Genomic DNA, 13558 nt, shown 5'->3' with positions numbered 1-13558 from the left:
AGGAGGGTCTGACTGTGGCTGTAGAGGAGAGAGGTACCAGTTATATGTCCTCGACCTGTATGTATATAGCAGGGTTTTGATTTCTTCCTGTACAATCCTTGTTACTTTGTGTTTTTTCAGCACGTTGGTGTTAATAAAAGCACCTAAGGATACATTTTTGTTGACTCTAGCCATCTTATTTAATGCCTAGTTTTTTTCATCGAACCTTTTTGTAACAGAAGGACAAGTTATCCTTAGAGTCCAGTGATAAGAAAATTCAATGTTGCAGTGGTTACAAATAACTCTGGCTCTCTCAACTCTGCCGCCTGGAAGAGATTTCAAAGGTCTATTTCAGAGTTCTGTACCTTTCACTATGTATTCCTTCCCCTACTCAACCAATATGCAGACTATCTTGCATGCATCTCCCGGGAATCGAACCCGGGTCACAAGAATGGGAATCTTGTATGATACCACTACACTAGCGGCACTTGTATTATGCTTGTTTATAAATAATATAACTATCAATATATTGACTATTACAGTGTTTTTTGGTTTTCCTAGATGTTGGAGTGCCCTGTGTATCCTTAATATTGTGGCATCACAAGTCTGTAGTCATCGTATTCAAAATTGCTAGTGCATTAGAAATGTTTCATCTAGTTAGCTATAGAAGAACAAGTTACCCTTAGAGTCCAGTGATAAGAAAATTAAATGTTGCAGTTGTTACAAATAACTCTGGCTCTCTCAACTCCGCCACTTGGAAGAGATTTAAAATGTCCTTTTCAGAGTTCTGTACCTTTCTCTATTCTTTTGTCCTCTACTCAACCCATATTCAGACCGTCTTGCATGCACCGCCCGGGAATCGAACCCGGGTCACAAGAATGGGAATCTTGTATGATACAATTACACTAGTGGCACTTGCATTGCACATTCAGTTGAGTCGTTATGCACCCTCATTTCGGTTCAAGTAAGTCAGATACCACAACTGTACCAGAGTACCAACCGCTGTCTCCTGGTACTCATCTGAGTAACTCACTCACTAACAATGAAATACTATATGACATTAAAACAAGAATACAGTTTAAAAGGGGAGTGATTTGTAAAATATCCCTAAAGAAAAAGTAAATTTGTTTACAGTTCTGTTTCATATGGGTGTTGAGATGTATCCATAGATCTCTTCATTTTGCTCTCAAAGTGCACCAGATTGATGCTTTTAACTTCAATATTTGAAAGAATATTCCCTGGGGAGCATGCCCCCGGACCCCCCTATAGGAGGTGAGGTGTTAGGTCCACTCCCCACTTATAAAAATATCACTTTACCCCTGCACCCTCTCTAATCTCAGATGCACCCTGAGTCATTTTGTTCTGGAACCGGGCCTAAGCTACACTGAAATAGAAGAGCTTCAACTTCCCAGAATTAAAAGTGAAAGCTTGTCTGAGCGACACAACAGCTGCACGTCTCTCTGCTTCTCTCTGAAGAGACACTCGACTGAATCCAGCAGCTTTTCTCAACAACACAGCAGAATCTCTGCAAAACACTGGTGAGTAAACTACAGAGACAATCACTAACTACATATTTGAACAAGATTGAGTTTAATAGGAATCTGAGGCTGGTACGTCTGTTCAGACATATACCGAATATATTCCTCCCTCAGACAATTTAAAACCAAAATACATTACATTATATAGTAATTCATGTCTTAAGTTCAATATTAAAAGTACTCAGGCTGCTTTAAATACCGTTTTCCCACGCAATATAAGCAGCTATGTCGAGCAGGGTAGCCGTATTATAATATTGATTCATGTGTAATGTGACAGTCATGGAGGGATCGTTGGGTTTTTAATGGTTTTCCATTTAACTTTATGATTTTACATATTAAAGTGCTGATATAAACAAGGAACACATGCAGGGCTTCAGATTTAAGACTGCAACAATATAAAATATTAGTTTATCATTGTTTTCATGTATTATTATGCAGCAGGCAGTGAGAGGCAGCCTCAATAAATGATGTAATGTACTGTAGTGCTGAGAGATATGGAGTCAGAGGTGGTGCAAGGAAGGTGCAAGAATAGTAATTTATTCACAAACTGCAAAGGACATGTTGTCGGGTCGCAGCCCGGGTCGACAAGAGAGAGAGCCAAGAGGGCACACACTATTTATAGGTAACCCATAACATGTCCGTGTGGGAACAATAACCGCAACTGTAGTTCCAAGTTTGAATTATGTCCCAGTGGTTAAATAGGTGGTCACCACAGTAAATACAATAAAACCCTTAAATACCCCAAAAATAATCTAAGTAAAGTTTGCGAACTCCTTGACTCTCCATATCCGCCCCAGTCTCCAGCTGAACTAAATTAAACGTTTTCAGACCTTAACACGCTACACTGCAGACCAGTCGGGCTTGTTCCCAACATGTTTTCATAGGGCGATGCAGTTAAATGCTGGTTACCATAGTGACAAACGGCATTGGCTCCAACAAAAGAGATGCACACCAAACTGATGATAAACTGAATTTGATTAAAGTTAGTTACAAATTAAAAGTACAACGATGTATGGAGGATGGAAATAGTGATAACTATGAAGATACATGTACATCAATACCTCAGACTTCAGTATTTACTAGCAGGGTAAGAAGTACTCTGATCATGTATTGAAGTAAAATACAACAATGTGGAAATTTACAGCAACAATTAAAAATATATCCTTTTTAAAAAGTAAAATATATTATAAAATTGGATTATAATTAGTGATGGATCAATGTGTTGAACATGTTATTGTACTGCTTGGTAAATTACCCTGAGGTTTATTAAATCATAATTGTGTTGTTTTATTTTATTTTTGTAATATCTGCAAAGTAACAAACTAACTATCAACAATGAATGTATTGGATTGACAAGTGAATTCGGTCCAGCTGTGTTTTTGGAGAAGTATATGTTTTCATATAAAAGAAAACTCAAGTACAGTACCTGAATACATGCACATTTTTATTCTCCCTCAACTATGTATGAGATCATTAAGTGCCTTGTAAATTATTTGTTTATAGTTTCACTCTGTTTGAATGTCAGTGGACTGCAAATAAGTCAATAAAGGAGCATGGCTGCTCATTCCCTGGCTCTCAACGAGTTTGGCTGGCTGTTTAATCTATGTTCACACTGAGACAGTACAACACATAGAGAGAACAGTACACCTATTGTGTAAGAACATACAGGCAGGTCACACAGTATGATCAGAAATACATAAAATCTGTTAAAAACAAATCTGTTTTTATTAAAAATAGTACAGGCTGCATAGTGTGTTCTCAGCCTTGGAGAAACTTGACATATGTTGGTATGTGTATGTGTCTGAACCTCTCTTTAGTGGTTCATTAATGAAACAGATATTTCAACGTGGGCCTACTTTGTTCATGTGCTGTTGAGGTTAATTTCAGTAGTTGTGTGTTATAATGTATTTACAACGTGTGAAGAGGAGGCAACTTTAGAATATGGAACATGTTCAGGTCAATTAGAGTCAAACTAATAGCTTATTGGTAATGAACAATACTTCACTTTAAAATAGGGAACATATTCTTACATAGAAATACCTAATTTTGAGTTATTTAGACACAATTAACACTCATGTCTTGTTACATAAGAAGAGATCATATTTGTTAAGTGTTATTATGGGAGAATTACTATTCTTGTGGTACTACTGCCTTATTAGGCCCATATTGAGCATATTAAGACCACAACGTCCTTACTTGCAATAAATAAGCACTAATCAGAGGATTATTGAGGAAAAACTCTCAACTAATGGCTTATTACTTGTGGAATATGGTCATGCAGAATAAGGCATTAATAAGTGTTTTATAATGACTAATAAAGAGACAATATACTGCTGATATGCATGTTAATTAAGAACTAGTTGATGGTTAATTTGTGTACCTTAATATAAAGTGTTACCATAATTACATTTAGGCTCAACAATATAATATCATATTTTTTCATTTATTATTGTTTTGAAAAAGATCTCTATGTTATCACTTATTTTCTTGGCTGGGTGATTTCCAATAAATAACACTGAACTGCATATCTGGGGTCTTCTTTGCTCAGTTACTATTTGTACGGAATTCAGGACGATTCATATTAAAACTATATTTAATCTTTTGTCTACAGAGTAAACATGTCTGCTGCCAGCTGTCTGCTGACTGAAGATCAGTTTCTGTGCTCCATCTGTCTGGATGTGTTCACTGATCCAGTCACCATACCATGTGGACACAACTTCTGCAAAGCCTGCATCTCTGAATACTGGGATAGAAATGTCCCGAGTCAGTGTCCCAACTGTAAAAGGGTTTTCAACACAAAGCCTGAGCTGCAGGTCAACACTTTCATCTCTGAGATGGCTGCTCAGTTCAGACAGTCAGCTCAACAGAAAGCCAGCAGCAGCAGCTCAGAGCAACACGTTGTCAAACCAGGAGAAGTTCCCTGTGACGTCTGCACTGGAACCAGACTGAAGGCCCTGAAGTCCTGCCTGGTGTGTCTGGAGTCCTACTGTGAGACTCACCTGGAGCCTCACCTGACAAGAGCAGGCCTGAAGAAACATCAGCTGATCGACCCTGAGGAGAACCTGGAATGCAGGATGTGTGTGAAGCACGATAAACTGCTGGAGCTGTTCTGTAAGACCGACCAGGTGTGTGTCTGCATGCTCTGCACTGTTTCAGAGCACAAGACACATGATGTTGTTCCTCTGAAAGAAGGATATGAAGGAAAGAAGGCTGAGCTGGGGAAGACAGAGGCTGAAATTCAGCAGATGATCCAGAAGAGACGACTGAAGATTCAGGAGATGAACCGCTCAGTGGAGCTCAGTAAGGAAGGAGCAGACAGAGAGATAGCAGATGGTGTTCAGGTCTTCACCGCTCTGAAGGAGTCTGTTGAGAGAAGCCAGGCCGAGCTCATGGACACCATCAAAGAGAAGCAGAGAGAGACAGAGGAACAGGCTGAAGGCTTCATCAAAGAGCTGGAACAGGAAGTCTCTGAGCTGAAGAAGAGAAGCTCTGAGGTGGAGCAGCTCTCACGCTCTGAAGACCAGCTCCACCTCCTCCAAAGCTTCACGTCCCTGAACGCTGCTCCACCCACCAAGAACTGGACAGAAGTCAGGGTCCGTCCTCCTTCATATGAGGGGACTGTGAGGAGAGCTGTGACTCAGCTGGAGGAGACGCTCAGTAAACAGATGAAGAAGCTGCTTGAGGTGGAGCTGAAGAGGGTCCAGCAGTCTGAGGTGGAGGTGACTCTTGATCCTGATACAGCACATCCCTATCTCATCCTGTCTGATGATGGAAAACAAGTTAAACTTGGTGATGTGAGGAAGAATCTTCCAGACAAACCAGAGAGATTTGATCGTTGGGTCAATGTCTTAGCAAAGCAGAGTTTCTCTTCAGGAAGATTTTACTACGAGGTTCAGGTTAAAGGGAAGACTCAGTGGGTTCTAGGAGTGGCCAGAGAGTCGATCAACAGGAAGGGAATCATCAGACTGTCTCCTCAGGGTGGTTACTGGATGATAAGGTTGAGGAATGGAAATGAGTACAAAGCTTTTGCTGATCCTCCAGTCGGTCTCTCTCTGAAGTCTCAGCCTCAGAAGGTGGGGGTGTTTGTGGATTATGAGGAGGGTCTGGTCTCCTTTTATGATGTTGATGCTGCAGCTCTGATCTATTCCTTCCCTGGCTGCTACTTCAAAGAGAAACTTTACCCATTCTTTGGTCCCAGTGTTAAGGATGGTGGTAAAAACTCTGCCCCTCTGATCATCTCTCCTGTCAATCACACTGAGTAGAACAACCATTTGATTTTCAACAGAAAGATTCACTCTCACCAAATGTAATATACTGCATGTATATCATTGGGGAAGTGAATTGTATATATTTTTGATGTTTTAACTTCTGATTCTGTAATTTTGAAACAGAATAATTAACTTAGTCCTTGAATGTATGGCCGTTAATCTCCAAACTTTGTAATAGCACCTAATCATATAGGAAGTGTTTCATTTACTGGGAAAACACATGCGCCCTTTACTCATTAAAAACGCCAACAATATGTTTTTTTAAAGGATTATTAGTTTTAAATATTTTAATTTAGGGGAACCTGTAAGAGATTGTTATCTGGTCTATGTCATGGCAAATTTAAGATTATTTGTCTTGATTTATATTGGTACCCTTTTTTTGGAACAATCTGATTGTATAATATTCAGCTGCAGTGGCTTTCTGGTCTCAATCTGTTACTTTCCCGCCGGAGAAGACGCTGGCGTTGACTGTTCGCCGCTTCTCCGCCTCTGTTACCCTCTATCACCCTCAGCTAAGATTCATTCTTGCAAAACTTTCGAATTGGACTACTGCCCTGCATTGCACATCTTTACTGCACTGCACATTGTTTTTAATTTTAACTTATTTTAGACTTCTGCCTCCGTTGCTGGCTGCCGTTGCCGGCTGCCGTTGCCGGTTGCCCTCACTCAGCCATCAAAGTGCCGGGTGACTATTGCTATCTGCTACATCGCCTACTTGTCTATCTCCGTCCCACGCAACAACCGTGGACTCCCTCTGTCTCCTGCCTTCATCTCTGGGGTACATCTGTCCCGTCCCGCTGTTCACATCCTCCTGCCATGTCGTGGATCTTCCTCGTCTCCACAACAATCCTCCACCTCTGTGCACCTAGCCCGCTAGCCGCTATCGCTGCTAACACACTGCTCCCAGCATTCTCACCTGTCATCATGCTGAAATACTCCATCTCACAGCTTCTGTCATTCACCAACTCCTCCACCCCGTCTTCCATCTCAGTCATCAGACATCTTGGACTCCTTCGTCGACCCCGCTACATTCACCGTAGCACCCGCCGCAGTTTTGTTTACTTTCAGCACGGACAATCCATAGCATCCATCTGCTCTACCCAACGCACTGTTGCACACCTGATGTGCCATCAGAACGCAACTCCTACTGCTCCTCTCTCCCCCGCTCACCTACACTCCCAGCTGCATGAAATACCTGGAGCGGATCCCACTCCCCTCCGCCTCCCAACACATATAACAAGCCATTTGTCCCCACCATCAAGCCCCCCTCCTCTGCTCCACTGCCCCCCCTCTCGTGCCCACCCCCGCGCTGCTAACCTGGCCAACCTCATACTTCTCCAGCCTGCCACCACCCCTCCAACCCCCCACTTGACCAATTTTGCCCTGCTCAATATCCGGTCACTTAACAATAAAGCCCACATCCTCCACGAAATAATTCTGGACAAATCCATCGACTTCCTTCTGCTCACTGAAACCTGGCAACAACCCAATGACTTCTTCTCCCTCAACCAAACATCCCCCCCTGGTTTTAATTACATCACTAAACCCCGCCCCTCACGCCATGGTGGTGGGCTGGCTGTCATCTACAACCACAACATCCGGACTACAGAACTCACCCTCCCCTCAGTACCATCCTTCAAATTCCTCGCCTTCAAAGCCCCTCCCTCACTGACAGTTATCCTCATATACCGCCCCCCCCAAACCACACCCCTCCTTCCTCTCTGATCTCACTGAACTCCTCACCATTGCTTCAACCCTCTCCCCACGTCTGTTACTTCTCGGCGACCTCAACATCCATATGGACTCCCCCACCTGCAAACTCGCTTCTGATTTCTCCTCCCTTCTGGACAATTTCTCAATTACCCAATATGTCACCTTCCCCAACAATGATAAAGGACACATCCTTGACCTTGTCTGCTCCACCAACCTCCCAGTACTCGACCTCCACCCCTGCCCCTTTCCCCTCTCTGACCACAAACTCATACAGTTCACCATCGTGTCCCCCGTCCGCCACCATCCAGGAACATCACCTTCCATAATGTATGCTCTGTTGATCCCCAGCACCTCTCCGACCTGCTTTCCTCTACTCTCCCCCTGGACTCAAACCTCAGCTCACCCGATGAACAACTCAACCACCTTAATTCCACCCTACTCGCCTCCCTCAACAGCCTGGTCCCACTCAAAAGCAAAAATGTCACTTTTAAAACCTCCTCACCCTGGTTCACCCCTGCACTCCGTAAGCTGAAGCAACCCGGCCGCCAACTTGAACGCCTAACCAAGAAATCATCCCTCACAGTTCACCATGAATTCTACAAACTCCATCTCACTACCTACAGAGACGCCCTCACTGCCGCAAAAACTGCTTACCTCTCCACCATCTTTACCGACCCCTCCCATAACCCCAGGACCCTCTTCTCCACCATCAACAAGCTCCTCAAACCCCGTGCTGACACCCTCCCTTCCTCCACTTCCACTTTATGCCGTTCATTCCTTTTCCTTTACTGAAGTCCTGTCTCCCCGTCCTCTGCCCCTACCTTGTCAACCTTTTCAACTCCTCCCTGTCCCAAGGAACCGTTCCCTCTGCCTTCAAAACTGCTGCTGTTACTCCCATCCTCAAGAAACCCGGTCTGGATCCTCCTCCCTCAGTAATTACCGTCCCATCTCCAACCTCCCCTTTCTCTCAAAAACAATAGAACGCATTATCTCCAAACAACTCCACCGCCATCTCCAAACCAACTAGCTTTTTGAACCCCTTCAGTCTGGTTTTCGTCCCCACCACAGCACAGAAACGGCCCTCATCAAAGTCCTCAATGACCTCCTCACCTCTGCTGACACCGGTTCCCTCAACATCCTCATCCTCCTCGACCTGAGTGCAGCCTTCGATACCGTAAGCCACACCATCCTGCTTACCCGACTCCAGGACATCGGTATCGAAGGTACTGCACTCAGGTGGCTCCAGTCCTACCTCTCCGACAGATCCCACTTCATCTCCCTCAACAACCACTCCTCTGCCACAGCTTCAGTCACCCAAGGTGTTCCCCAAGGTTCAGTACTCGGCCCCCTCCTCTTCATAATCTACATCCTCCCCCTTGGTCAGATTCTCCGCCAATACAACCTGGACTTTCACTGTTACGCCGACGACACCCAGATTTACCTCAGCACCAAATCCCCCAACAACCCCCCCCTCACCCACATCGAATCCTGTGTGACTGCAATCAAATCCTGGATGCAACACAACTTCCTCAAACTCAACAGCAATAAAACTGAACTCCTCCTCATCGGCTCCAAATCCACCCTCAGCAAAACCCCCAACCTGACAGTCACCATTGATGGCACCCCTGTATCCCCCTCCACCCAGGCACGCAACCTTGGCGTTATATTTGACCCCACCCTCTCCCTCGAGCCCCACATCCGTCAAGTTGTAAAAACCTCATTTTTCCACCTCCGCAATATTGCCAAACTCCGTCCCTCTCTCACCCGCCCTGCAGCTGAGCGACTTATTCACACCTTCATCTCCTCCCGCCTTGACTATTGCAACTCACTCCTCTACGGCATCAGCTCCACCTCCCTCAGTAGACTCCAGCGTGTCCAGAACGCAGCCGCCAGACTCCTCACCCACACCAAATCATGGCATCACATCACCCCGGTCCTCAAAGAACTCCACTGGCTCCCCGTTTCACACCGCATCCACTACAAACTCCTGGTCCTTACTTAGAAAGGCCTCCACCATCTGCCACCCCCCCCCCTACTTCACTGACCTCCTCATCCTCTACCAACCACCCCAGTCCCTCAGATCCACCTCAGCCGGTTTGCTTTCCATCCCCAAGGCCAAACTCCGGAGCTTCGGGGATAGAGCCTTCTCTGTGGCAGCCCCGAAGCTCTGGAACTCCCTCCCCAAATACCTCCGTGAGTCTGAGTCCCTCACCCTGTTCCAGTCCCGCCTCAAAACCCACCTCTTCAACTCTGTATCCATAAGCCCCCCCCCCCCCTCTCAATCAACTTCCTCCTGACTGCTTTTCTGTTTTGTTTTGTTTCTTTTTGGCTTTGTTTTTGTTTTGTTTGTCTACCCTCCCTCCCAAATGTAAAGCGTCTTTGGGTTCAAGAAAAGCGCTATAGAAATAAAATATATTATATATTATTATTATGCCATTTTCATTTCATGTTGTCCAACTCTCTACAGACTATTTGTATAGTTTAAACAAATCCTCAATTAAATAAAAAGCTAATTAAATTCTGTCTTCATTGTTTTGTTTCCCTCAAGTAATTTACAAATACCTCAAATGAATAAAGAAAGGTGAAAACGTGAAGGAACTTTAGTCAATTTAAAATATGGGTAAAGCTAATAACATTCAAAGCTGGGAAAACTTGTAAAGAAGTCTTCAGTGCAGGCAGTTTAACCCTTTAATTACTTTTTTCTAAAGTTTCTAGGTTGAAATGACAAATACATTGCCGATTTATATATTATCAAACCAATATTTCATCTATATCACCCCCATATAACACTGTTATTACACCATTAGTTCACCCACATTACATACATATAACATCAATATTACACAGCCTGTCGAATGACTGTATCCCACAAGATACAGGAACCAACCAAGAGGCCTTATTTTGCTTTTTGGACTTGTCCCTTTCCTGTAGTGTGTTATTTCGTTTTTTGTGCATGTAAATGGTCTGCAAAGTCTAACATCCCTGTGTTCCCTGTGTTCCCTCCAGAGGGAGTTTCTCTCCCACAAACTCCCCCTCATCTGAAACACCTCAATTGGAGTCCTTTGTTTACTTTCAGAACATAGTTACATCACTATGACATCAGGAATGACTCAAATAAAGGTCTTGCCATGATTTATCTCTGAATCCCAGAATCAAAACTGTGTTGTCCTCGGTCAAAGACCACAAAAGAGTTGGGGTTTTCTCACCTCAGACACGCTCTGCCTCGTCCTTCTTCTAGATTAATCACTGGTCCAAACTTTTGATGTCGCATCCATCTTCCTCCGACCAGTGGACGCTGTGGTCGATCTCTGCTGATAACGCCGAATCACAGAAGGTCTTAATAAGCGCAGGCGGTGATGGAGACAGCTGCTGAGTCTTCTATAGATGGACAAGACGGCAGAGAATGAGGGCTGGACACAGTTAGTTATCTGTAATACAGCATTAACAGTGTGTCATTACAGATGATGAAAGTTGCTGTGACAAATGAAGGATGTCCTGTAACTCCTGAACCACCTCATAACCAATCTGTTTGCAGAGGTGGAAAGTTAGGGTTAGGGTTAGTACAATGTTTGAGGTTCCTGTAGTTGACTTCAGATAATACAACATGTAATCAACAAATAGTTTGTCATGTATTATTTTAGGTTAAGACAACATTTTATTGATATCTTTGTGAAATTCACAAGATACATGGTGGTATATTTAACAAAGAAAATGACCATTGGGCTGCTGTTGGTAAGAGCTGCCAGGTAAGAGGGTTTGAATCCCGAGCACAAACACATTTTAGGCAATGCCATCCCCTCTTTCTCCTCTTTTCAACCCTGCATCTCTAATGAAGTCCCTCTCAGGCCCCAAATATATCTTTACAAATAAATTAATAAATCAGCACTACCTTTACCTGCTCCAATTTTAAAGTAATACAAAATATGAATCAATAATTATAATAAATACATATAAGGTGTCTGCCGCCTGCACACACTGAGAACACAGATGAGAATAAACCCAAGTCCAACATGCCTTCTGTGTAACTGAAAAACAATAGTTTTTTATGTAAACATAATTTACGAGAAAGAAAATGATATCCTCCCTTTATAAAGTATAAGTCAACTGTTAAGTGACCTGGTGATATCCTTAAGGTAAATTATGATTGTCGATATATATAACAACCTTGATATGTGGAAGGTTGAGTAGGAGGGATTCATCGCAAAATTATAACATTTGTACAATTATTTAAAAGATGGTCACAAAAAAAAGTATTATTATTGTTACTACTTTTCTGTTTACTGGGATAAAAAAGCATGTTGCTGTTTACTGTACCTCACAGATGTCTTGATCTGGTTCTCCTTAATTGTATGAACTAACTGCATTGTCAATTACGATATAAGGGGGAAATATTTTTTTGATTTTGACATATCACAAATGTTTCTAATCAGTCCGTGGAAACCAAAAGCTTTGTTGTCTTTTCCATACAGCAACAACTTATTATATAATGTGATTATTAAAAGCCATATTGTTTCTAAACATAGCAAGTAGTGTTTCAGTGTTTTCAACAGTTACTTTGTGTTTAAAACTGGAACTGTAATACAGGAGAACATAGTTTACTTTCAAAAGGAATTGCAGTTTAGTTTAATAGGAAACATAATTGTACAATTGTAAGTCATTTAAACTCTCTGAGATTGATGGTATTTGTAGTGTTTGCCGCAGAAAGGATTATGGGAGTTGTAGTGTTGGTGGGGTCTCAACCGTTGAAGAAAGAAAGGCCTTGTTGCTCTTGTAGTTCCTCCTCCACTCCCTCTTGGTGACGGGCCACTGAGAGGTGGAGCTACACTGAAATAGGAGAGCTTCAACTTCCCAGAAATGAAAGTGAAAGCTTGTCTGAGCGACACAACAGCTGCACTTGTCTCTGCTTCTCTCTAAAGAAACACTCGACTGAATCCAGCAGCTTTTCTCAACAACACAGCAGAACCTCTGCCCAAAACTGGTGAGTAAACTACAGAGACAATCACTAACTAAATATTGAACACGGTTTAGTTTAATCAGAATCTGAGGCTGGTACGTCTGTTCAGACATATGAAGAATATATGCCTCCCTCAGACACTATAGTACCAAAATGCATTACATTGTATAGCAAGTAAGTACTTAGGCTGCTTTAAATACAGTTTCTCTTTAATAACAATATAAGCAGTCATATGAGCAGGGTAGCCGTATTATAATATTGATTAATGTGTAATGCGACAGTCATGAAGGGATCATTTTGTTTTTTAATGGTTTTCCATTGAACTTTAGTATGATTTTAAATGTACCAATGTTGATATTAACATTCTGGCTTTGGATGAAATCACTGCAATAATAAAACAAATATTGTTGTTTTCGTTTAGTAATAGGAAATAGTTTGACTTTTATTGAAATAATTGCTACAGCTATAAAAGTGACTGGCAGCAGGCAGGGATCAGGGTGAGGCAGCCTCTAGAAATTATGTAACTATTGTGTTGTCACGAGAGGTTGCATCATCGAGGGCATTCCCTCTCGGTGGATGAAACAGGGACTACAACTCCCAGAATCAGCTGGGCATTAGGGAAGATGGCTGCTGCCCAGCTGATGAGTGTTTACTGATTGCTCCTTTGAGCACAAAGGGGGGAAGGAGCAAGGGGAGAGACAATAGGCTTGTTTGAGACAAGCAAAACCTGCGCAGTTGCGATCAACGTCTTGCTAGTGCGTTGCATGATGGTTAGTCATTTTGTCCGACTTGCTCTGGAGGCTCGCCCACATGAGACTTTGAAATCTCGCGGGACAAAGACGCCCACAGCCTTGAGAGCGAGGCGAGGCGAGTTGGCGCAGTTGCTCTCCACGAGCTGCGGAAGCGAAATGCTTGATGGGAAACGGCTCGCTGGTATCTCGAGCTGAGCGCTCATTGGTGGTTTTTACCACGTGCTGCTGATGAAACTCTCCAATTGGCTGGAAAAAGTTTGTTGTTGTTTTGTGTCAGTTTTACGTCGCCACATCCATTCCCATTTTTCATCATTGTTCCACAATGTTTATCATCATGAAATTAATATCTATATA

General features: G+C 42.9%; 1 protein-coding gene and 1 non-coding gene across 2 annotated transcripts; one reads left to right on the top strand and one right to left on the bottom strand.

Moving 5' to 3' along the window:
* Positions 1-396: 396 nt before the first annotated feature.
* trnag-ccc (transfer RNA glycine (anticodon CCC)) lies at positions 397-465 on the bottom strand. Its single transcript has one exon. It is a non-coding gene; the product is annotated as a tRNA-Gly (tRNA).
* A 959-nt stretch (positions 466-1424) lies between these two features.
* On the top strand, positions 1425-5788 carry LOC139432844 (E3 ubiquitin-protein ligase TRIM21-like). Its single transcript, XM_034085614.2, has 2 exons — positions 1425-1517; positions 4129-5788. Exon 2 carries the CDS (start codon positions 4136-4138, stop codon positions 5777-5779), a length of 1644 nt encoding a protein of 547 aa, XP_033941505.1. The 5' UTR covers positions 1425-1517; positions 4129-4135; the 3' UTR covers positions 5780-5788.
* Positions 5789-13558: the final 7770 nt, after the last annotated feature.

Source organism: Pseudochaenichthys georgianus, chromosome 6 (genome assembly GCF_902827115.2).
Source record: "Pseudochaenichthys georgianus chromosome 6, fPseGeo1.2, whole genome shotgun sequence".
NCBI classification, from domain to species: Eukaryota; Metazoa; Chordata; class Actinopteri; order Perciformes; family Channichthyidae; genus Pseudochaenichthys; species Pseudochaenichthys georgianus.
The sequence above is the reverse complement of the archived record's forward strand: the minus strand, read 5'-3'. Positions and strand labels throughout refer to the sequence as shown.

Excerpts from the sequence above, each read along its gene's own strand:
- LOC139432844 (XM_034085614.2), top strand. The coding sequence starts at position 4,136 with ATGTCTGCTGCCAGCTGTCTGCTGACTGAAGATCAGTTTCTGTGCTCC.